The sequence below is a fragment of the Trematomus bernacchii genome, unplaced genomic scaffold, assembly GCF_902827165.1.
Source record: "Trematomus bernacchii unplaced genomic scaffold, fTreBer1.1, whole genome shotgun sequence".
In the NCBI taxonomy this organism is placed as follows: Eukaryota; Metazoa; Chordata; class Actinopteri; order Perciformes; family Nototheniidae; genus Trematomus; species Trematomus bernacchii.
This window is the reverse complement of record NW_022987792.1, coordinates 470,599-496,073: the sequence shown is the minus strand read 5'-3', so window position 1 is coordinate 496,073 and position 25,475 is coordinate 470,599. Positions and strand designations below refer to the sequence as shown.

The following is a 25,475-nucleotide window of genomic DNA, read 5'->3' as shown; positions in this document are numbered from 1 at the left end:
ATGAAGCTATTGGTAACACGTATTGCTCATGTCTCTATGAAGCTATTGGTAACACATATTGCTCATGTCTCTATGAAGCTATTGGTAACACATATTGCTCATGTCTCTATGAAGCTATTGGTAACACGTATTGCTCATGTCTCTATGAAGCTATTGGTAACACATATTGCTCATGTCTCTATGAAGCTATTGGTAACACGTATTGCTCATGTCTCTATGAAGCTATTGGTAACACGTATTGCTCATGTCTCTATGAAGCTATTGGTAACACGTATTGCTCATGTCTCTATGAAACTATTGGTAACACGTATTGCTCATGTCTCTATGAAGCTATTGGTAACACGTATTGCTCATGTCTCTATGAAGCTATTGGTAACACGTATTGCTCGTGTCTCTATGAAACTATTGGTAACACGTATTGCTCGTGTCTCTATGAAGCTATTGGTAACACGTATTGCTCGTGTCTCTATGAAGCTATTGGTAACACGTATTGCTCATGTCTCTATGAAGCTATTGGTAACACTTATTGCTCGTGTCTCGATGAAGCTATTGGTAACACGTATTGCTCGTGTCTCTATGAAGCTATGGGTAACACGTATTGCTCGTGTCTCGATGAAGCTATGGGTAACACGTATTGCTCGTGTCTCGATGAAGCTATTGGTAACACGTATTGCTCGTGTCTCTATGAAGCTATTGGTAACACGTATTGCTCGTGTCTCTATGAAACTATTGGTAACACGTATTGCTCGTGTCTCTATGAAGCTATTGGTAACACGTATTGCTCATGTCTCTATGAAACTATTGGTAACACGTATTGCTCATGTCTCTATGAAACTATTGGTAACACGTATTGCTCGTGTCTCTATGAAACTATTGGTAACACGTATTGCTCATGTCTCTATAAAACTATTGGTAACACGTATTGCTCATGTCTCTATGAAGCTATTGGTAACACGTATTGCTCATGTCTCTATGAAGCTATTGGTAACACGTATTGCTCATGTCTCTATGAAGCTATTGGTAACACGTATTGCTCATGTCTCTATGAAGCTATTGGTAACACGTATTGCTCAAGTCTCTATGAAGCTATTGGTAACACGTATTGCTCATGTCTCTATGAAGCTATTGGTAACACGTATTGCTCATGTCTCTATGAAGCTATTGGTAACACGTATTGCTCATGTCTCTATGAAGCTATTGGTAACACGTATTGCTCATGTCTCTATGAAACTATTGGTAACACGTATTGCTCGTGTCTCTATGAAGCTATGGGTAACACGTATTGCTCGTGTCTCTATGAAACTATTGGTAACACGTATTGCTCGTGTCTCTATGAAGCTATGGGTAACACGTATTGCTCGTGTCTCTATGAAGCTATTGGTAACACGTATTGCTCATGTCTCTATGAAGCTATTGGTAACACGTATTGCTCATGTCTCTATGAAGCTATTGGTAACACGTATTGCTCATGTCTCTATGAAGCTATTGGTAACACGTATTGCTCATGTCTCTATGAAGCTATTGGTAACACGTATTGCTCATGTCTCTATGAAGCTATTGGTAACACGTATTGCTCATGTCTCTATGAAACTATTGGTAACACGTATTGCTCGTGTCTCTATGAAGCTATGGGTAACACGTATTGCTCGTGTCTCGATGAAGCTATGGGTAACACGTATTGCTCGTGTCTCGATGAAGCTATGGGTAACACGTATTGCTCGTGTCTCTATGAAGCTATGGGTAACACGTATTGCTCGTGTCTCTATGAAGCTATTGGTAACACGTATTGCTCGTGTCTCGATGAAGCTATGGGTAACACGTATTGCTCGTGTCTCGATGAAGCTATTGGTAACACGTATTGCTCATGTCTCTATGAAGCTATTGGTAACACGTATTGCTCATGTCTCTATGAAGCTATGGGTAACACGTATTGCTCGTGTCTCTATGAAGCTATTGGTAACACGTATTGCTCATGTCTCTATGAAGCTATTGGTAACACGTATTGCTCATGTCTCTATGAAGCTATTGGTAACACGTATTGCTCATGTCTCTATGAAGCTATTGGTAACACGTATTGCTCAAGTCTCTATGAAGCTATTGGTAACACGTATTGCTCATGTCTCTATGAAGCTATTGGTAACACGTATTGCTCAAGTCTCTATGAAGCTATGGGTAACACGTATTGCTCAAGTCTCTATGAAACTATTGGTAACACGTATTGCTCATGTCTCTATGAAGCTATTGGTAACACGTATTGCTCAAGTCTCTATGAAGCTATGGGTAACACGTATTGCTCGTGTCTCTATGAAACTATGGGTAACACGTATTGCTCATGTCTCTATGAAGCTATTGGTAACACTTATTGCTCATGTCTCTATGAAGCTATTGGTAACACGTATTGCTCATGTCTCTATGAAGCTATGGGTAACACGTATTGCTCGTGTCTCGATGAAGCTATGGGTAACACGTATTGCTCATGTCTCTATGAAGCTATTGGTAACACGTATTGCTCATGTCTCTATGAAGCTATTGGTAACACGTATTGCTCATGTCTCTATGAAGCTATTGGTAACACGTATTGCTCATGTCTCTATGAAGCTATTGGTAACACGTATTGCTCATGTCTCTATGAAGCTATTGGTAACACGTATTGCTCATGTCTCTATGAAGCTATGGGTAACACGTATTGCTCGTGTCTCGATGAAGCTATGGGTAACACGTATTGCTCATGTCTCTATGAAGCTATTGGTAACACGTATTGCTCATGTCTCTATGAAGCTATTGGTAACACGTATTGCTCATGTCTCTATGAAGCTATTGGTAACACGTATTGCTCATGTCTCTATGAAGCTATTGGTAACACGTATTGCTCATGTCTCGATGAAGCTATGGGTAACACGTATTGCTCATGTCTCTATGAAACTATTGGTAACACGTATTGCTCATGTCTCTATGAAGCTATTGGTAACACGTATTGCTCATGTCTCTATGAAGCTATTGGTAACACGTATTGCTCATGTCTCTATGAAACTATTGGTAACACGTATTGCTCATGTCTCTATGAAGCTATTGGTAACACGTATTGCTCATGTCTCTATGAAGCTATTGGTAACACGTATTGCTCATGTCTCTATGAAGCTATTGGTAACACGTATTGCTCATGTCTCTATGAAGCTATTGGTAACACGTATTGCTCATGTCTCTATGAAACTATTGGTAACACGTATTGCTCATGTCTCTATGAAACTATTGGTAACACGTATTGCTCATGTCTCTATGAAACTATTGGTAACACGTATTGCTCATGTCTCTATGAAGCTATTGGGATTAAAGGTTTGCTCCACTCTTTACTCATCATTCAAGTATTTTACCAAGTGCTGGGGAATAATTTGCTTAGGTATTCAACCTTTGACCCAGTTCATAATTTTCTCCTCTCACTGTCTCCTTTCCCACGGCATAGTTCTACGGCCTTGGGTTCTGCTGCTATCTCTCTTTAGGAGGGGCAGCTTGGGCGCATTGTTGTTGCCAGTCTATGACAGAGCACAAGCCGCCATGAGGTAGTTTACTGTTCAGACGAAGGTTCCCTGGCGCACATTCTTTCCTATGAACGAGAGCTCTAGTTAGATTCAGGGTCCATATTGCTTTAGTCTCGCTGATGAAGAATGTTGATTATTACACTCCGAACTAGTTAAAACCTCGAGCTGCAGAAAGAGTTCTTCAGAATTGGTTTGGCATCCGCTGTGTCAACTCGTGACACACCACCTGTCTCGTCAATTCTCCGGCCAAAGCTCCAAATAAACCGTCAGTGTTTGCCATCAAAGCTCCAGCTCTCCTCGTGTCTCTCTGAGTCCTGTTTCCAATTGCTTCAGAAGTTTCCCCCACACCAAACATTTTACAGGAAAAGCTCAGTGTAGCAAGGAAAAAAAGTGCTAGTATTTGGAGATGTAACAACTCCCTCCTGTCAGAAAATGAGTTTAAAACAAAGCTTAACAGAGGTATGCAAGAATATGTTAAGTATAATGACACAAGAGACATAAATCCTCAGATTTTATGGGAAGGAGCAACGGTTGTTCTAAGGGGTGAAATAATATCCTATGCCTCATTTAGGAAAAAACTAATGAAAAAGCAAGGAAATCATATTATTTATTTTCGTACTCGTCATCTGTTATGTAATCTATGTACCTAGATGTGTTTATTTCATTATGTATGCTTTGTGAATATTTTCTTAAAATGAAAAAAATAAATAACAATACAGTGTATTCATTGGTTGAACCTGTCCCTTCACTTACACCCTGTACCATGTGACTCCTTCCAGGTGACATCTGGTTCTTTGAGGGTCCGGTCGTCTCCAGAGTCCAGACTGGAAACCCAGAACAGAAGTCCAGAGAGGAGAGGGGCTTCCTTCGCTGAGCCAAACTCCAGAAGCCCTCCGACTCTCAGCTCTTCACTCAGAGAGAGGTAAACCCTTCAATGTAACCTGTCCTTGAACACACTTGAGCTATTGTGGATCTTGTAAATGTAACACAACTTTAACAGGGAAATATACACGATCACCAAAAGGCACTTCAGCCCCTTCATCATCATCATCATCATCATCATCATCAATATAACAGCCGTGAAATATGATCTTATGTTCTTAATGTTTTCTTAGAAAAACCTACTTTGTTTTGACTACACTCTAACACAGGTTAGCAAGAATGTTCTGGCACCAAAACCACGTTCAGCAGGAATCCACATAATCCTCTCCATGTGCTGTTTGCCCTGAATTTATCCCCCTCCGTCTGTCTAAATCACTTGTTTGCTCAAAAGATCTCAAAAGCAAAAGAGGCACCTGTACGAGTTTCCAATTACAGTATACGACAAATATATGACAATCCCATGAGATGTTAGTCATACACTACCGCCTCGTGTGTGTGTGTGTGTGTGTGTGTGTGTGTGTGTGTGTGTGTGTGTGTGTGTGTGTGTGTGTGTGTGTGTGTGTGTGTGTGTGTGTGTGTGTGTGTGTGTGTGTGTGTGTGTGTGTGTGTGTGTTGTCTATGTCTCTCTCTCTGTGTGTGTCTATGTCTCTCTCTGTCTCTCTCTCTCTCTGTGTGTGTGTGTGTGTGTGTGTGTGTGTGTGTGTGTGTGTGTGTGTGTGTGTGTGTGTGTGTGTGTGTGTGTGTGTGTGTGTGTGTGTGTGTGTGTGTGTGTGTGTGTGTGTGTTTGTGTGTCTATGTCTCCCTCTGTCTCTCTCTCTCTCTCTCTGTGTGTGTGTGTGTTTGTTTGTGTGTCTATGGCGCCGTTTACACGAGGAGAAAACTGCTTGTATCTGCATAGTTTCGCGTGCGTATAGCCCTATTATTTACACGATGCCGATAGAAACTGACCCTACAAACGATAACGGGTCCCAAGGTGGATAGATTTGCAAACGAAACGCTCTGGGGGGTCAACCGAGTCCGTGTAATCACCTATACAAATATTTCCTGAAAAAATAGCGATAGCCCCGCCTCTCCCCACCTCTCCTGCTCACTGCTGTAGCAACTATCAAAAATAGCTGTGTTCATTAAACACACAAGGGGTTCTTGAATGAAATAATATTATAAAAGGCAAACCAGAATAGTTAACGCCCAATATACTCCTTAAACAAAATAAACAGAGTCAGATTTCATGCATTGATCCATTATATTGACAAAGGAGGATCTCACCCGGTGTTTGTAGAGAATATCTCTCTTTTCTGAGCGGGTCCTCTCCACGGAGACGTCGGTCGATGCAATATCCACAGATTCGGTTTCTTTCAGTTAACTTCCCCGTTGCATTTATCCATATGCTGAGGAAATGACTATATCCCGCTGAATACCAGCAATCGCCACACACACTTCCTCCTGTCAGTAGCTACTGCTAGTGCTACTGCTACTGACCATGCTACAGATATTAGTGCAAAAATCTACAGCTCCTCTACCACAACCATCAGCAACAAGTGGACATGGAGAATTACATGAACTACATGTTGCTAAATACACCGCGGGGCATGAACAGAAGGGTAGCCATGGCAACATTGCGGCGGGGGCTGCTCTTCTTCGCTGCTTTTGGTGTATTTTGGCGGAAGTTACAGCGCCACTTACAGTCCCGGCATATGTACTACAGCGTTTCCAGCGGCCTCGTTTGAACAGACACGTTAAATGAAACAAATGCATGTGAACGGAAGACTTTTTTTAAATACGCATACTGTGCATAAACGCAAACGGTCCCGTGTGAGCGGGGCCTAAGACTCTCTCTGTCTCTCTCTCTCTCTCTCTCTGTGTGTGTGTGTGTGTTTGTTTGTTTGTGTCTGTGTGTGTGTGTGTGTGTGTGTGTGTGTGTGTGTGTGTGTGTGTGTGTGTGTGTGTGCGTGTGCGTGTGCATGTGTGCATGTGTGAGCTCAAACATCTCATCTAATCTTTAATTTTGATCACACTCGACAGCCGGTATGATTCCCCCTCCACCTCTTAAATGACAGAAGCTGATGTCTTGTCATGTTTGTTCATCACTGCGCAGGCAGAGGAAAACAAAAGGGGAAAATGCTATTGATTTGTGTTTCAGCTCGAGTGTGATGCGTTTGACCCGATGCACGCTTTAATACATTCACTGAGACCTTGTCATCGATCACGGCGACGCAGCGAGCGATGTTCTGTTTTCTTTGTTTGTTTGTCTCTGCTCAGTCCATAAGTAAACATTAAAATCAATAGACAATCTTAAACTGCAAAGTAAATTGTAGGAAATGAATGATACTCTTCTCTCGAATGAAAACGCGACAGGAGTTGCAGGGTGGGAGATTAGAGCCGGCCTTTGTAGATTCCCTCAGACAGGCAGAGGGGCACGTCTCGCACCAATCTTTGATCTATAAAGAAAATGACAGATGCCAGTGGCAGCGTTTGCTCCCTAAGCCCCGAAGTCTCGCTCCATTCATGTCTCCCATGATTTGTCCTTGATGACTTTTTGAAGCAGGTAGCGAGTTTATCTGATTATAGATGAAAAGAGACGACGTCCAGTCACTCATCTCGCTCCCACTCCCCACAAATAGACGTGGACGAGAGGCAATACTGGAATGTATTACTGTGCACTTCTTCTGTCTGTGTCTCACAATTGCCTGCGGGCAACTTTTTATATTGTGTTGATGAAGCACATTTATGTCTCCCGCTGAAATGCATTATTGGTTCTGTCAATTGTGAAATTACTTTTTGTTATTCTCTGGCACAAAGGGGTTGAATGTAGAAGGACGAAATGCTCTGAGTTTGTTTCTAAAGAATGTTTTGAACACAGTACATCTGAAGTGTGTGTTGAGTCTGGTGGTTTTATATCTGGACTCTCAGGTCTTGTGTTGTGTTACAGCGCACACTAGTGGACAACAGCGGTATCTGTGGGGAGCTCTGGGAAAAATACAGGCTTAGTTTAGAAGTTAAATGATATTGATTATCAATTATTTTACAATGTTTTTACATTCAAAAATGACTTTTGGTTGCAGCTTCAATGATGTGTGGATGTGCTGTAGTGATGGCGAGATGAAGCTTTGAAGCTTTCCAGCCAATTGGTTCGCAAAAGGGTTTATCTCATGAGGCTTCATCATGGGCTTCATCTGGACACAAACCCCCTGTTGGTCAAAGTGTGTAAAACAGGCAGACATCTCTATGTGTGCTGTATCTCATACCGAGTTCCCAATGAGTAAAGCCTTAGAATAACTCTTAATTAACAATGTTGTATTTATTCCAGTTTAATGATTGTGATTGAAAAGCCTAAGGAGGCTGGTAAACATTGCAAAGAGGGATTTGTATTCCTTCATAATATTCGTAGACTTAACCATGTTGTAGCCTGAGAAAGGCTAAACCGTATCAAAGAATACATTTAACTACATTATCTCATTTAGCTGTAGCTTTTATAAACAAACAAAAATACTTATTGACCAGTCGTTGAACCAGGGACCCTGCGTTCGGCTGAGCCACAGCCCACACACTGAATCTATTTGAAAACACTGCACGCTATTTATTCCTGTTTTTATTCCTACTTTTATTTATGCTTTTATTCATTTATACTTATGACATGTTCCGACCTCTATATAAGTGAGCTCTCTTAATTCCATCGTGTCACCGGGCCCGGGTACAGGAGGGGTAATATGGTTCTTATTATACATCCATGGGTAATATGAGCGTTGTGGTTCAACCGATCTAAAGCACTTCCTGAAGCAGTCACGTGGTATCGAGGGGCAGCGAGGCTTCGTTGGTCATCGGTGACGTCACTGGCCCAAAACGATACAAGCCTCGATACAAGCTTCACACGAAGCCTCGGCGCAATACGTAACATCACTAGTGTGCTGCTTGTCATTGTATCATGTACCATTGTAACTTTATATTTATCCACATTTTCTGGACTAAAGCTACTTTGCCATGAGCTTTTTTTCAGATATTGGCAACATACTATGACGTTTTTTGACACACTGTATTTATTTTTTTCTTGTATTTTAGATATACTATACTCGTTATTTAACGACAAACTATGATGTTCTTTCTGGATGTTAAATATACTAAACTATGACCATTTGTTCTGATATTTTTGGACATTCTATACTTACAATAATACTTGAATATGTCATTTTTAGCAGATGCTATACTATGGGTTTTTTCTACATATGTGTACAAGTTTCTTTACAATATTGTCATCATACTATACCATACTTTACGACATACTTCTGATACTTTCAACATAGTATACCATGACTCTTTTCAACATACTACACTTTGACATTTGATATTTTACTAATATTGTCAACATGCTAAACGATTAACTTTTTTTAGACATACTGATATTTTTGACATACTACACTAAGCCTTTTTTATTGCAACTATTTTATGACTTTTTATTGGACATCAATATAATTGTTCCTATCAAAGCAAATCTATGTGTCAGCCTAAATGAAGGCAGGTAAATACGAGTCAAACTCTTTTCATTGGTTTTCATTTGACGTTCCTTTGTGTTTCTTTCCCCTCAGGCTACGGACCAGTCAGATCAGTCCCTCCTACAGCGAGCAGATCCACAGAAGAGTCCGGAGGATTCTGCAGACGCACAAAACCACCAAGTGACCTTTGACCTTTAATTTCCCAATCTGTGCACGAGGGGACCGAACGACAGAGGCTTCGATACAGACGTTTCACCGCTAAACGACTCGAAATCAATACGTCCAATTCAAATTCTGTAGGAGTAGATACACACAGACACGAACACACCTTTATAACCTCAGGGTCACTCAGGTAAACATCTCACACACATCTTCATTTACATCCTTTTGATTTTAGTGTCACACCTTTCCAAGCACCTGGTTGTTGTTGTTGACCTTTTGAAAGGCGGGACAAAAGTTCAAAAGACGTTTCACCGCTTAATCACGAAATCAAATCAATAAGTCCAATTCAAAGTCTGTAGGAGTAGATACACACAGACACTAACACACCTTTCTAACCTCAGGGTCACTCAGTTAAACATCCCTTTGATTTTTGTTTCACACCTTTCCTAGCACCTGGTTGTTGTTGTTGCTACCCTTTGGAAAGGCGGGACATTTGCAGGGGTTTCGTTCAAAGCAGTGTTTTCCCTCCCACTCATCAGCTGGGCTTTTTCCTCCTGGATGGTGAGGCCAAATGCAGACGTCCTCTAATGTCTCTAAAGCTGTGTGTGGAATTGGCTCAGGTATAAAGAAGCTGTGTGTGTGTATATAGAAGGAGACATGGTGGATGTAAGCTGTTAAGAGCTCATCTCTCTCAACACAAAGACAGACACGAAGGTAGCCCAGAGCCACGAGAGACTGAGGAGATTTAAGACGAGAAACAAAAGTAATCCTGCATCAAAGACACAAATTAAAACGGTCATTCTCATCCATAGTCTTACACTGAAATGTGTGTCAGAGCTCTTTAAAATGAACAATGTGTGAAGATTTCATTCAAACATGGTGTGAAGAGTGTGGGAAAACTTTCACTACATCAGGTGATCACACGTATTCACACTGGAGATAAACCATTCAGCTGTGACCAGTGTGACAAGTCATTCACTACATCAGGTCATCTTAATTCTCAGGGTTCATACACTTTTTCACCAATGATTTTCAATGACTTCTCCATGACCTTTACCTAATTTTCCATGACCAAAAAAATGACTCTCAGCGGTACCACTGAAAACGGTTTATTTTAACATGGAACAGGAAAATAATGTCTGCATATGAAACATGTTGTGCCTATCTAAAACAAATCAAATAGTAGGCTTACTAGCTTCTACACGCTAAAGCAACTGAAATCTCTCACCAGCAAAATACCTCGTCAGTTAAATGACATTTTATGTTTCATTACGATACAGTATTTATTATCATTATAGTATGACTATTTCGGCAATTAGCTAAAATGAAAATTATATTTGATGCAACTTTAGTTAAATTTCCATAACTTTTCCAGGGCCTGGAATTTGCATTTTGAATTTCCATGACTTTTCCAGGTTTTGAATGGCCGTAAGAACCCTGCATTCTGGTGTGAAAAAACCTTTTCTCATGGTAGTAATCTTAAAGTCCACCAGCGCACTCACTGGTTCATGACACCATCATCACTGATACAAGCAGTCAATGACATTTGAAATGATCAATAAGGAACAGTTTCCATTCTGCAGGAACAGAGGTAATAGTGATAGTTTTGAGCTTTCTTTGGAGCAGCTAGGATACAATTATTGGTCATTTTATTTCCCTTTCCTATTTATTCATCTCATTGACTCATATTAATCACGAGTGCAGTACAAAACTACTGAACTTCTTTTCACATACTTTTAATAACCCTCAAGCATCTTTTTAAAAACGTTTATTGCTTATGACATGTCTGAAACATGCACATGTAGTATAACATTACACATTTATTTTGAATCGAGTTCAAAATGGCTTTTGTTGTTAGTATTAGCAGTTATGAAACACTTTAACTCCTGACTGAAGGAGCTGGAGTATATTTAAAAAATGTCCTCCACAGCGTATCCTCTCCTTCCTCTTTGTGGGTCATTACAGAGACAGCATGTTATTTAAATTCAGCGTCATCATGTTCCTTAAATCTTTAGTTTGTGTTACTCTGCTTCTCTCACGATTACCAAAAGCAGCAGTAACTTAAAGTTTAGAAAATGTAAATGTATTTAAAATGTTGTAACCCCAGCATCTCGACAGTTGAGATGCTGGGGTTACAACATTTTAAATACATTTACATTTTCGAGTAGCGCTGATAAAGAACAGTGTGTTGATATTACATGTTATAGCCATGTGTTCACGACGTGATAAGTTTAAATTACAAGAAAACCAGTACAAATGTTTGTGCTGGTCGCCAAAAATTTTTTTTTTAATGTTCACATTTTTATAAAGACTATGATTACTGTGCAGCAATACATTTGGGAGACACAGGTCCATCTGATTAAAAAATTGATAATATCAATGAGACGGCGCTCAGAGTTCATCACACGGCGTCTTCACATTTACTTCTTATGGAATTTGCTCTTCTTCTTGTTCTTCCGGCCGGCTCCCTTCGCCGCTCGCTCCGTCAGGATGTGCTGGTACTTCTTCTTGTTGTTCCTGGAAACACGAGAAGAGCATGGTACGTTTAATATAAAGTATATCTGCAGTAATGAAATACATGAGGGGTGCGGTCGAATAGTCCGTTTAGCTTAGGAACATTCCTAACGGAGTGAAATGACCCGGAAGTACCAAAGTGGCAGCCATGATAAGAGCCGTTCGAATTCTCTAGATCAGTGGTTCCCAACCTGTGGGCCGCGGCCCCCCTAGTGGTCAGTGAAGGCATTGCAAGTGGGCCGCCAAATACATATTTTTTAAAAAGCCACCCCTTGATTTTGTGTGCCAATAAATTTTTTCAAAAAAAAATTATTTGTAATGTACTCTTCAAACACATTAAATTAAGATTACTCCTTGATTGACTTTTAAAAATATGTATTTTAGCCAGAAGAATAGTTTATTATTAATATATTTATTAACTGTGTGCGGTCTTTAAATGTAAATTCAATATTTGCCGCCAAATAATTTGCAAAACATTATGATTTGTGTTGAAACATTTCATTACTAAGATTTCTTTTTATTTGAACCTCTTTTCCTTTCTCTATCCTCCTTAGCAACGGTCATTACAGTCCTTAGCAACGGTCTGTACTACTGGATTAACAACGTGTCACATGTTCTGAATTGACCAATCAGAACTTTATTTAGCCTCTGTATTGTTTGTGGTTGAATGTGGGCCGCGAATCATTTTTTGATTCTTAAGTGGGCCCTGAGTTGAAAAAGGTTGGGAACCGCTTCTCTAGATGATAGGAAAGGAGCTTTGAAATATCCTTTATAACCTCCTTTAGCTTAGGAACCACTGGACCTTCCTTTACGACAAGCATACATTTCACTTCACTTTTTTCATTTCAATTCCAACCTTGGTCATAAGGAATAAATGTTTCTCAGTTGTCCACGTTCATAAAGAATAAAACACCATCAGCACGGTGCAAAGTATCTAGATGCGCTTAAAGTAGTCCGCCGTTCTTATTAAACATCCATGTAGTCCGCTGTATAGAAAACTGTAGTTTCCCCACAGCAGCAGACGCACATTCATGACGTCATAAATACGTAGATGGTGAAAGTGCAGTCGGATTCTCAAAGCACTGCAGTCTCTTCTCCCAAGTCCTTTTGAATTCTCCTATCCACTATTCCTTAACCCTGTGACGTTTCACTCAGAGGTCGAGGAATAGTGGTTAGGAAAAGACGATAGGAGCTGATTTTTGGACAATTCGACTGCGACCTAGGTTTCCCTGACAATTGACTGTGTCACACGAGGCAAAATATTGTGATGTTAAACTTTGTGTTACTCACTGTCTGAACTCAGCGTCGTTGAGCAGCTCCTCCACCATGGTCCGCTTCCTCTGTTTCATGGGGACTCTGGAATGATAGAAGTCGATGGGACTGTCCACCACCGTGCCCACCTGAAACACACGTTACAAACCATTACACTCAAAACATGTATAAATATATCTCCTGTGAGTAGTCACCTATTTATTTGGGACATGTTTGCGTCGCAGCAGCATAAAAACACAAGGCATTGCACATTAGAGAAATTAAAAGACTAGAAATAAACAATACAACATGTATCTCAAATAGAAATAAAATAGCATAAAAAAAAAAATGAAAATATACATGAAATACACATTTACAGTAACAACATATAAATCAGGATATTATATATACATGAAGTGTGTGAGGAATGGAATATTAAATTGTAAGAGTTATTGCAGTTGGCATGTTTTCCTGTATCTGTCCTTAAACATTACAGAACACTGTAAAATATCAAGTTTAATTTCACATCTTGTTCTATTTTTTGTAAATATTGTTCTTATTCCCGCAACCTACTTGCACCATTATGTGTATGACATTATACTATGTATTTTCTTTCATTTTCATATCATATTTTGCATTGATGGAGGAGCCTGAGACTTATGGCGCATTTCCACTGCAGCACGTTTTAAGCGTGCCGTGCCAAACCCGGCACGTTTTTTGCTGCGTTTCCACTAGGCGTAGTTCCGGCTAACGGGTACTTTTTCAGTTTTCTGGCTCTCCAAAATCCAGGTTCTTTCCGGGCCAACAACCGGGCTGAGTATGCTAAACTAGTGAGAGAATCGCTGGCAAGGGGTCTACAACTACAACAAAATGAACATATTTGACCGTGATTTAATTGTAATACACGTTTCAAAATGATGCCGAAGTAACAACATACTGATACCGGTTAGTAAAAACCATGAATTAATGCTTTGTCAAGTCTGCAGACAGACGGCAGGGGAAACACCTTTTAAAATGCGTGTTTTCTAAATGGAGATTGGCTAAGCTAACGCAGTATATGCTCCGACCGTCCACACTCACAACAACGGCCTATACAGACATAAATAAAGCAGCGACTGTATTCACCATGACACAGGCAGTCTGTGGTTTGTACTTGTTTAACTTTTGTCTAGTTTCTGAACAGATATGAGGAGCTGTGAGCTCTGAGTGCTCACAGCTAACGGCTGATGTTTTGGTTTTGTGTTTCGCATTGAAGATGACGTCACGGCTCCGCCTACACTGCGTCCCCGGTGTGTCGGGGAACTCACGCAGTGTCAGAAAATAAAACCCTCTCTCTTTTCCTCCGTACCCACATCTCTAAAAACGGGGGAACAACGGAGCAGATCCAGATTTGCTGCCGATATGACGTAATATCTGAAATGTGGGCGGGCTTTACGCTGAAACCTATAATGTAGGCCTAAAAATAGTATAATAGGAGACCTTTAAGATGTCCATTGCCAAAACTAGGCTTTAACAAGTGTGCATGTGACAAAAAACCTGTGATGCAGATTATTAGAAGCTTGATACGGGAAAATGTAGTTACTTATCCAGACTACCAAAAGGTGTTTGGTTTTTTTCCACCGACCTGGAAATATTTGGGGAATCCTTCTCTGTCGTTCTTCTTGTAGAACCTCTTGGAGTCCATGGAGCCTCTCATCTTCAGGACCTGCAGGTCGGCCTTCAGCTCCTGAGTCAGCTCCGGGGCTTTCATGTTGAACCAGCCGTCTCCCGTCGACTTCTCCCTCTCCGCCTGACAAGAACACAGAGAGTTACATTAGTTAGAAAGCATGTATGAAGCAGAATGTGATTCAAAGCCGTGTCTGAACAGTATTTATGTTGTGATTCTGGGCAGGATGTGTCATAAGTGGATTTCCAAGTAAAACAACAGTTTGGAATAAAGCATAGCATGGTCAAACTTACTCTGTTTTTCAACTTTGTGGCTTTTTTGGCTTCGCTGTACGGAGGAACTGCATCATTCTTCTCAAAGTCTGGTCCCATCACACTCTTCTTCATCACCTGTGGATAACACACACACACACACTGAAACTCTGCAAACTACACACACTCTTCTTCATCACCAGAGGTGGGAAGTATTGGAGTACAAATACTTCATCATTGTACTTAAGTACATGTTTCTGGTATCAGTACTTTGCTCCACTACTTATTTTTCTGACGACTTTCTACTTCTTACACTTTGAACACAAATACCTGTACTTTCTACTTCTCACATGTTGAACCCAAATACCTGTACTTTCTACTTCTTACACTTTGAACACAAATACCTGTACTTTCTACTTCTCACATGTTGAACCCAAATACCTGTACTTTCTACTTCTTACACTTTGAACACAAATACCTGTACTTTCTACTTCTCACATGTTGAACCCAAATACCTGTACTTTCTACTTCTTACACTTTGAACACAAATACCTGTACTTTCTACTTCTCACATGTTGAACCCAAATACCTGTACTTTCTACTTCTTACACTTTGAACACAAATACCTGTACTTTCTACTTCTCACATGTTGAACCCAAATACCTGTACTTTCTACTTCTTACATGTTGAACCCAAATACCTGTACTTTCTACTTCTCACATGTTGAACACAAATACCTGTACTTTCTACTTCTTACACTTTGAACACAAATACCTGTACTTTCTACTTCTCACATGTTGAACACAAATACCTGTACTTTCTACTTCCTAAATGTTGAACACAAATACCTGTACTTTCTACTTCTTACACTTTGAACACAAATACCTGTACTTTCTACTTCTCACATGTTGAACCCAAATACCTGTACTTTCTACTTCTTACACGTTGAACACAAATACCTGTACTTTCTACTTCTTACATGTTGAACACAAATACCTGTACTTTCTACTTCTTACATTTTGAACACAAATACCTGTACTTTCTACTTCTTACATTTTGAACACAAATACCTGTACTTTCTACTTCTTACATGTTGAACACAAATACCTGTACTTTCTACTTCTTACATGTTGAACACAAATACCTGTACTTTCTACTTCTTACATTTTGAACCCAAATACCTGTACTTTCTACTTCTCACATGTTGAACACAAATACCTGTACTTTCTACTTCTTACATGTTGAACACAAATACCTGTACTTTCTACTTCTTACATTTTGAACCCAAATACCTGTACTTTCTACTTCTTACATGTTGAACACAAATACCTGTACTTTCTACTTCTTACATGTTGAACACAAATACCTGTACTTTCTACTTCTTACATTTTGAACACAAATACCTGTACTTTCTACTTCTTACATTTTGAACACAAATACCTGTACTTTCTACTTCTTATATTTTGAACCCAAATACCTGTACTTTCTACTTCTTACATGTTGAACACAAATACCTGTACTTTCTACTTCTCACATTTCCCAAACAGGCTGGTTCCTTTAGTTTGAATGTGTGTTTGGTGGCGTGATCATTATTATTTAGAGTCATTGCGTGCCTATTGATTTGAACACGATCCGTGTATCCATCATTTCCTGGTCTTCTCTAAAGAAGAGGGACCAATGAAAACGTTGTCATGTTGCCGTTGTTCAGCATGGAAACATTCATTAGCTAACAATGACATTATTGTTCTATTAATATAAAGGGAGGTCAGGTACTCTTTAAAACAGCTGCTAGTTATGGGTACTTTTTACTGAAGTACATTTCAAAGCCCTCTTTACTTTGACTTGAGTAAAGAAGTTTAGTCAGTACTTCTACTTTTACCAGAGTATTTTTAAACACAAGTATCTGTACTTCTACTTGAGGAAAGGATGCGTGTACTTTTGCCCTCCTGCCTGTGGACAACAACACACTGAAACTCTGCAAACTATCCACACACTCGGAGATAAAAGACACAAAGAACTGATGAATAACTCTTTCTCGCGCGTTATTGGATTTACTCGTCCTTGCATATCTATAAAGTTTATTATTCACTCTGCATCACATATCAGCTTCAAAAGGAGGAGGGGAATCAATGGCTTATTTACCTCATCTTGGATCTTCTTGTCCCTCAGTTTCTGCAGCGAACTGGAGACGACTTTTGATTTGCCGCCATCAAAATTGATGTATAACCCGCCGAGCTCCTTCATCCTGATGCCAGGGTCAATACGGCTGGACAACTCTTTCCTGGAACAGATTGATTCACAGAAAAAACTCTTCAGGCACACATATAACGATGATTTATAACAATAATGAGCGTGGCTGTACTTCCTAAATCGGCTCCGCTCTTAAAGGTTTTTCTGTATATTTGAAAAGAACAGAAAACCCAAGAAAAGATCGATACCAAAGTGTTGGAGCCAAAATTAGGAGTTTAATTGTGTATAATGGAGACTGCTGTTGTTTATTAATTGCAGTTTAAAAAAAAGATATCAGTGAACTCTGTTTGAAGAGGACAGGAAGGAGCAACTAGGACGTTCGACAAACTTATTAAAAGATGCACTATTACTTCTGGTTTTGGTCTTTTTGTGGGATTTGTCTACGACTTTAGGATCCATCATTCTGGACGACTAGCTTTATTTAAGACTTTGATTAACTAAAAAAAAACGGAAACTTCAAGTGTTTTTTGTCAAGATCTGTGTCTTCACTAAAAGTAAAAATGGGCAGAGCGACAGAGACGGTAAACTGGAATGATTATCCTGTCAGACAATTAGATATGACGTAATATCTGAAATGTGGACCCGGCCCTATCAGAAAGTTGCTATCAGAAACAATGCCCGACTGTTTTGGACGTAATATGGTCGGTGTTTACATTAGCATCGCTAACACTCAGAGCTAACCTGTACTGGAGAGCATGTGTGTGAAGAAGCAGGAAATAAAAAGGAACTCACCTTGTGGTATAACCGGCAAGAGAGAAAGCCTTTGAGCTCCATACTGTTTCAGAAAGAATCCTTGATAATCCATGATATGGCGTTTCATCACGGCAGTATTTAGTTTAGACGGTAGCTGCCGGGTCCCGCATGAGCTCAGCCCCCTCCTTTTTTATTTTATAACAATTTTTTTAAAGCTTCACACCCCAAATCAGCACTTTAGAAACAGGAAGTGAAATAGAGGGATATGAGGCATGGCTAGAATGGGTGATCTGTTTGGTATTTGGAGCAAAACACTTCATAGACATGTTTTTTATATATTTTTATATATTTGAGACCTATTGCCTAAAAATAGCATGATAGGTGACCTTTAAGTTGTTCCGTTTCTGGAAGCTTGCATTCAACATAAAACGTTTGTTGTTGTTGTGTTCCTTTCATCTACCAGTATGTTTTATGTACGTGTATTCCTAAGTGAATAAACATATCTCAGAGTGCCACCTCTCATACTTACAGGTGAGGGTTTCTACTGGAGAAGAGGATCTCTGTCTCCATGTCATCTTCATCATCATCGTCTCCCTCCTCATCCACAAACTCCTCGTCCTCCCCCTCGACTTCTCCCTCCTTCTTCTTCTCCTCCTTCTCCTCCTCCTCAGTGAGCTTCTCCTTGTAGTAAAGTTCGTCCACTTCCTGTCCGGGCCGAGTGTCGATCATAAAGAGCCCGTCCACAGCTTCAGGTGTGATGGAGGGTCCTGCTTTCTCCACCTCTTCAGAAACTTCCCTCTCCTCCTCCTCTTCCTCCTCCTCCTCTTCGTCCTCGCTGCTCTCCAACAGACTGATAACTTTAATCTTCTTCACGATGACATCTTCAGCTTCCTGCTCAGCTTCAGACTCCACGATGATGCTCGGCTTCTGGCTGGATGTCACCTGAATATCTTCCACTTCAGAGGATTCGACTTCTTTCTGAGCGTCCGCCTGCAAAGAGCTCACGTCCATCTTTTCCACCACGACATCTTCCGTCTCCTGCTTCCCTTCCTCCTCAGGTGTTGTCACAGTAACGGACGTCTGTGATGGAGGGATTTCTTCCTGCATCACCTCCTCCTCCTCCTCCTCCCCCTCCTTCTCGTCTGCACACGGCTCCTCCTGCTGGTGAACCACAGTCACTGCAGCCTCTTCAGGTTCTCTTTCTGATATCAGAGGAGACGTAACGGGGTCACCAGAGTCATCGTCTGAAATTACCACAACTGCCATGTCCTCGCTCAATGGGACCTCAGTGATGCTCACACCTGCTTTTTCTCCTCCTACTGTTACATCTTCCTCAACTGCTTCACTTAATGTAATAAAAGCAGTGTCTACACCTTCTTCTATCTTCTCTTCCTCCACCAGGCTCTTCTCCCCCTCCAGAACAGAACAGTCCGCAGCAATCACGGTGTTTTCTAGCCTAGAATCATTTAAAGAAAAGTCGCCCTGCTCTATTTTCTCCAGGATAACGCTGCAGTCCTGTGCGGAGCTCCTGGTGGTTCTGCTGCTGGGCGTCCCTTTGCTCGGGGAGTGAATCTCCATCGGCTCAGAGTCCGAGGCGTTGGATCGGGTCTTTAATCCTCTGCGAGTCGTCATACTGGAAGTCGGTCCGGACTCGAAGCCGTCGGAGTCACATGACGGCGGCTCGCTGACGTCTACAGCGCCTCTGGGGATCAGGCTCCGTCGAGATCGTGGAGACCTGGATCCTTCTGAGGCTTCCTCCAGGTGGATGGGGATCGGACCTGCGACACAAAAGAGTTTTACTTGTTTAGTTACTTTCATAATATCACAATGTTTATCTCGTCTTTGCTAAGCTTGGTAAATCGTCTGTTTGCCAGCTCACAGAGGACCCCAACGTTTTATGATAGAAATGTGTGGTAGGGTCTCCAGCACATAGAAACTGCCGGATGCTAACCTGCAGATGATGGGCAATTTGCACAAGTTGCATTAATGAGTATATGCAGACAATAGTTCAAACATGTCTTCACCTGGTTACTGCTGACAGTTATGGAGTGTTTTGGGAGGTTAAATCCATTTCTGATATTTTCAGATTGAAAAATGGCAGTTTTAACCAGAAAGTGGCCACATTTCTACTTTTAGGGGACTCAAAACTACAATTTGTTTTATCCTAAAATCTCAGAAATTGATTCATATTGATACAACGTAAACTCGTCTTTCACTCTGAAGACATTTTGCTCTCTGATTGGACTTTCTTGCAAGAATAAAGTACTACAAAGACAGCTGAATGGTTTGATTCTTTATCCACACATTTGATAAACTAAACCCCCCCCCCCCCCCCCACAGACCTGTTTGCCTCCTGATCCTTGTGCTCCTGCGGGTGGTGGATCTCGCTGCTGAGGCGCTCGACAAACAGCTGTCTGCGTCTGATATCTCCGAGTCCTCCGGCGGTTTAGTTGCGGAGGATCTGGTGCGAGCAGGTTTCCTCTGACTCCTGGTGACTCTCGTGGACTCGGACACCACGGAGCTGCACGAATCATTCCCTAAATTGGGGTCTTCCGCCTCAATAGGAGCCGTGTGAGAGCTCGGAGGCACGGCTTTCTTCCTGGTGCTGCGGCGAGATCCTGAAACTGCAGAGGAGCATGACTCCACCTCAGAGATCTCCTCCTGGCTGAGGGTTTGCATCTTCATCCCTCTGGTACGGGTCATCGGTATTTCCATGGAGACCACAGAGCAGCACGACTCCGCGTCCGAAGCGCCGGCCTCGTGCACGGATCCTGCGGGCGTGCACGGCTGCTCGGGGCTGTGCAGTCTGGAGGCTTTGGAGCATCTCTTCAGGGAGGGAGTGGGGGAGGAGGGTAGGGGGGAGGAAGTTTGACTGCTTTCCTGTTGGATGCTGGTTTCCTCCTGAGCTCCATGCTGGGTCGGGCTCTCGGCTGCTGGTTTAACGGTGACTCTGCTCCTGGTTCTTCGAGTGGAAGGAGTTTCCTGTGGAGCAGAAATAAGAAACTTATTAATAAAGACCAGAGATGGCAAAGTACACTCATCCTTTACTCAAGTAGAAATACAGATACTCATGTTTAAAAATACTCTGGTAAAAGTAGAAGTACTGACTAAACTTCTTTACTCAAGTAAAAGTAAAGAGGGCTTTGAAATGTACTTCAGTAAAAAGTACCCATAACTAGCAGCTGTTTTAAAGAGTACCTGACCTCCCTTTATATTAATAGAACAATAATGTCATTGTTAGCTAATGAATGTTTCCATGCTGAACAACGGCAACATGACAACGTTTTCATTGGTCCCTCTTCTTTAGAGAAGACCAGGAAATGATGGATACACGGATCGTGTTCAAATCAATAGGCACGCAATGACTCTAAATAATAATGATCACGCCACCAGACACACATTCAAACTAAAGGAACCAGCCTGTTTGGGAAATGTGAGAAGTAGAAAGTACAGGTATTTGGGTTCAACATGTAAGAAGTAGAAAGTACAGGTATTTGAGTTCAACATGTAAGAAGTAGAAAGTACAGGTATTTGTGTTCAACATGTAAGAAGTAGAAAGTACAGGTATTTGGGTTCAACATGTAAGAAGTAGAAAGTACAGGTATTTGAGTTCAACATGTAAGAAGTAGAAAGTACAGGTATTTGTGTTCAACATGTAAGAAGTAGAAAGTACAGGTATTTGTGTTCAACATGTAAGAAGTAGAAAGTACAGGTATTTGAGTTCAACATGTAAGAAGTAGAAAGTACAGGTATTTGTGTTCAACATGTAAGAAGTAGAAAGTACAGGTATTTGAGTTCAACATGTAAGAAGTAGAAAGTACAGGTATTTGAGTTCAACATGTAAGAAGTCAAAGTAAAAAGTAGTGGAGTAAAGTACTGATACCAGAAAAATGTGCTTAAGTACAGTAACGAAGTATTTGTACTCCACTACTTCCCACCTCTGATAGAAACGGCTCAACTGTTATCATGAAGGACAAAGGAGGGGACACTCAAATGTTTCCTTATCACTAATCCCTCTTTCCTCTTATTGAGGACACTAACATTTAGGGTCTAGCTCCTCTCAGCTGTTGGAGAAGAACTCCTTTAAATCTCTACTTACATTTTGAATGCTCTAATTTCATCCTGATGTTGTAACTATTAGCAATGCCCCTTTAACTGATCACATGTATCAATAAAATGCTTTTTTCATTTTGACTTATACTCAAGAAATGTTAAAACACATCCCTGGTTTATTCGGTGTTACACATTATTTAATTGCATGACCTTGACATAACATTTTTATATCCACTATTCGACACGAGTACAAATGGTTAAATGTATTAAATGTGTGGAGGGAAACCATAGAGAGGCGAAGTCCCTCCCTCTCCGGGGGACCTCCATGGGACCTTATTTCGGAAAAAGTATGTATTGAAGTCAATGGAGAGAGAAAGATTATCTTTCGATCCCGTTTGAATTGTGCCACGAATTACACATATGATGTTTGTCAATTTAAAAGATAATTTTACAAGTCAAAAAAATTAAAATGTGTCGTAAAACTGTGAAGTAACACTTTTTTTGTGTGAAACCACTCAATGAACTACATCTCCCGTCTCACACCACACACCAAGACGGCCGTCACGTTGGCACATTTCACTTCTTTCTTTCAGAATGAGGCGGAAAGTATTAAAAGAGGTGAAAATCACTCCAAGTCTGGGCGTGTTGAGAGCTGTACATACACACAAGGGGAGTTAGTCGGTTCCTAAGAGCCAGCATGCGGGACCGGGATTCTGGGATTTGTAGTCTTTCTAGTTGCATATTTTTCATAGTCTTATATTTCAACAGTTTTACGACAAACTGTGACTTTTTTAACATGGAAATTATTTTTTAAGATTGATAAACATCATATGTGTAATTCGTGGCACAACTCAAACGGGATCGAAAGATAATCTTTCTCTCCCCATTGACTTCAATACATACTTTTTCCGAAATAAGGTCCCATGGGTCGGAAGTAGATGGGCGGGACTTCGCCTCTCTATAGTAACAATTCAAACGTATAGGATAAATATATCCTGTTTTGAGCTTTTAGTTGTTAAATGTAAATGCCTTTGTGAATCTAAAAAAACTCAAAACACATTTGTACAAGTTAGCCTTTTAGGAAGCTACCTCCTGCTCTCTCACCTGACTGAATTGTATTTGCACTATCCTCCTTTTAATGCACTTTTAATCTAAATGTATTTTTGATATGTCTATTCTATGGTTTGTTTTTATTTGTGATGTGCATTTTCTGTGAGTATTTTAAGAGATGTCTACTGAGAACAACTTTGGACTGCAATTATTGTATGAAAGGTGTAATACAAATAAAGATTATTACTACAAAGTTGTGCAGTATAGTAGTGCAGCTCTAAACAGAGGTACAAGATAAAATGGCTTTGGTTACACAGTCAACACTAACTTCATGTTGTTGTTTTAACAGCACTTGTTGACAATAAGACACTTACACACAAGTCCATAAGTGCTTTAGAAGTAATCTAGTAGTTGTTTAGTGAACGGTATCTGACTCTTAAGACTGTAGCTTTCTGCACAATTCGGAATATATATATATTTTTAAATTATAAACAAAAGACCATACGTGGTGTCATTAAACGCTGTGTGAACAGGACCGTCTTATTTATTAAATATGTTTTGTTTTCACCACATTTGTCAAAACATTAACAAACTCTGAAGTAAAGAAGGTCCACGTGAACTCCGAGCAGCTGGAGCACGAGCTAACTGACACGTGCCGGGGCTCCTCCACCTCCGTTATGAAACCTTTAAACACTCTCTGAACATTCACAGGTTAAGTAACATCTCTGTTTGTCACGAACCTGGACTTCAGAGGACGGCTCCGGGTTGGTTTTATTCGGTGAGCACACGCGTACTCCTCTCCTGGTGGCCACCATCTTGCATGCTGTTGGCTTCTCTGTCACTTCCGGCTTGAAGACTAGACCGAAGTAAGTAATCGATGAAGGGAAATAAGATACAGGCGGAGCAAACGATCGCAGAGTGGTGATCCAAATGTAAAGACTTAAAGAAACATTTACCACGCGGATGTGAATGGAAATTATTTGTTAGGATATCAAGAAGACACTGGATTACAAGTATTTTTGCATTGGCCGATACTGAATAGTTTCTGGCCAAACCTCTGTGTTTTTATTATTTAAAATATGAAAGAGTGTTGTCTTGCTTTGAGTGTTTATTAGCCGACTGGAAAATAAAACAATGACAATTATTCAAATGATATTGCCTTTAGCAATGAGTTCCTTTCTGTACATGTACTTACTTATAAGCACTTGTGGGAGAAATACTCAGATCTTGTACTTGAGTAAAAGTAGAAGTACACAGATCTTGTACTTGTGTAAAAGTAGAAGTACTCAGATCTTGTACTTGAGTAAAAGTAGAAGTAGGCCTACTCAGATCTTGTACTTGAGTAAAAGTAGAAGTACTCCGATCTTGTACTTGAGTAAAAGTAGAAGCACTCAGATCTTGTACTTGAGTAAAAGTAGAAGTACCAGAGTGTAGGAATACTCTGTTACAGTAAAAGTACTGCATTCAAAATGTTCCTCAAGTAAAAGTATAAAAGTATTATCATCAAAATATAGTTAAAGTAGCGACAGTAAAAGTAGTCATTGTACAGATTGGTCCATTTCAGAATAATATCAGGGTTCTTACACCTTTTCCAAAGTCAAATTCAAGCACTTTTCAAGCATTTTCAAGGTGCATTTCAAGCTTATCAAGCATCTTACAGCTGTTTTAAATTACATATTTATATACACATACTTATCCTCAAATGATTATTTCCCTACCTCACATTAAATCAGATGTTCTTTATGCTATAAACAACCAAATGTGTGTTTTGTGATAGCATTCTACATGAGGATGATAAATTAAAGAAAAAGAAAACAAAGTGTAATATTTCAAAATGAGTGACCCATCTGTAAGTAGACTGGGCATCCCATATAGAGAGCCGCAGTGACGCGTCCTAAAACCCGGAAGTAAACTTCTTCCGGTTCCTTCGACAAAAACGCAATGCAATTTCTCCATAGGATTTAGGAAAATAGCTGGAAATAAGGTCTGTGTTTGAGACACATTTAAGAGACGGATCACGTTTTGTTCAGCCGGATAATATCCACATCTCTTATAATTTTCTAATCATAAATCTATCGATCATAAATCTATCGATTAGATTTATGAAAAGTAGGGTAGACATGTGGAGATTATCCGGCTGAACAAAACGTGATCCGTCTCTTAAATGTGTCTCAACCACAGACCTTATTTCCAGCTATTTTCCAAAATCCTATGGAGAAATTGCATTGCGTTTTTGTCGAAGGAACCGGAAAAAGTTTACCTCCGGGTTTTAGGACGCGTCACTGCGGTTCTCTATAACCAGATCTTCATCAGGCATTACAGATATATTTTCATGACTTTTTATGACATGCAAAACTGTTTTAGAAAATCTGTATCAAACTTTTATGGCACACTGTACTATGACATTTCTTCACCATTTCTATACAAATTTAATTTCAAATTTTTTGTATTACTTTTTTATAACATAACCACTGTGATATTGTATACCACTTTTAAATAAAATGACACTTTATTTAATGATTTTGAAATGAGATACTCTACTTTTCCATTTCCATAGCAAACTTAACTATGAATATAATATTTTTGACATTTAATGTCATTTTTATTACATCCTTTACTATGACAACTTGTAATGTATGTTTGTTTTTGTTTTTTTTATAACTTTTTTTATGTCTGCTAT

At 40.2% G+C, this 25,475-nt stretch overlaps 2 protein-coding genes across 2 annotated transcripts in view; one reads left to right on the top strand and one right to left on the bottom strand.

The window, feature by feature from the left end:
• The window catches only part of spata6 (spermatogenesis associated 6), a 29,077-nt gene extending 18,541 nt beyond the window's left edge, over nucleotides 1-10,536 (top strand). The window contains exons 10-11 of the mRNA XM_034149716.1: nucleotides 4,316-4,458; nucleotides 8,999-10,536. Coding sequence (XP_034005607.1) covers nucleotides 4,316-4,458; nucleotides 8,999-9,089 — 234 coding nt within the window. The 3' untranslated portion in view covers nucleotides 9,090-10,536. The remainder of the gene's footprint in view (nucleotides 1-4,315; nucleotides 4,459-8,998) is intronic.
• Nucleotides 10,537-10,820: 284 nt separating this feature from the next.
• Nucleotides 10,821-23,712, bottom strand: dnttip2 (deoxynucleotidyltransferase, terminal, interacting protein 2). Its single transcript, XM_034149715.1, has 8 exons — nucleotides 23,536-23,712; nucleotides 20,035-20,674; nucleotides 18,222-19,470; nucleotides 16,892-17,030; nucleotides 14,792-14,887; nucleotides 14,457-14,621; nucleotides 12,872-12,981; nucleotides 10,821-11,584 (listed from the first exon to the last, which is right to left on the bottom strand). Exons 1-8 carry the CDS (start codon nucleotides 23,608-23,610, stop codon nucleotides 11,488-11,490), a joined length of 2,571 nt encoding a protein of 856 aa, XP_034005606.1. The 5' UTR covers nucleotides 23,611-23,712; the 3' UTR covers nucleotides 10,821-11,487.
• Between the last annotated feature and the right edge of the window lie 1,763 nt (nucleotides 23,713-25,475).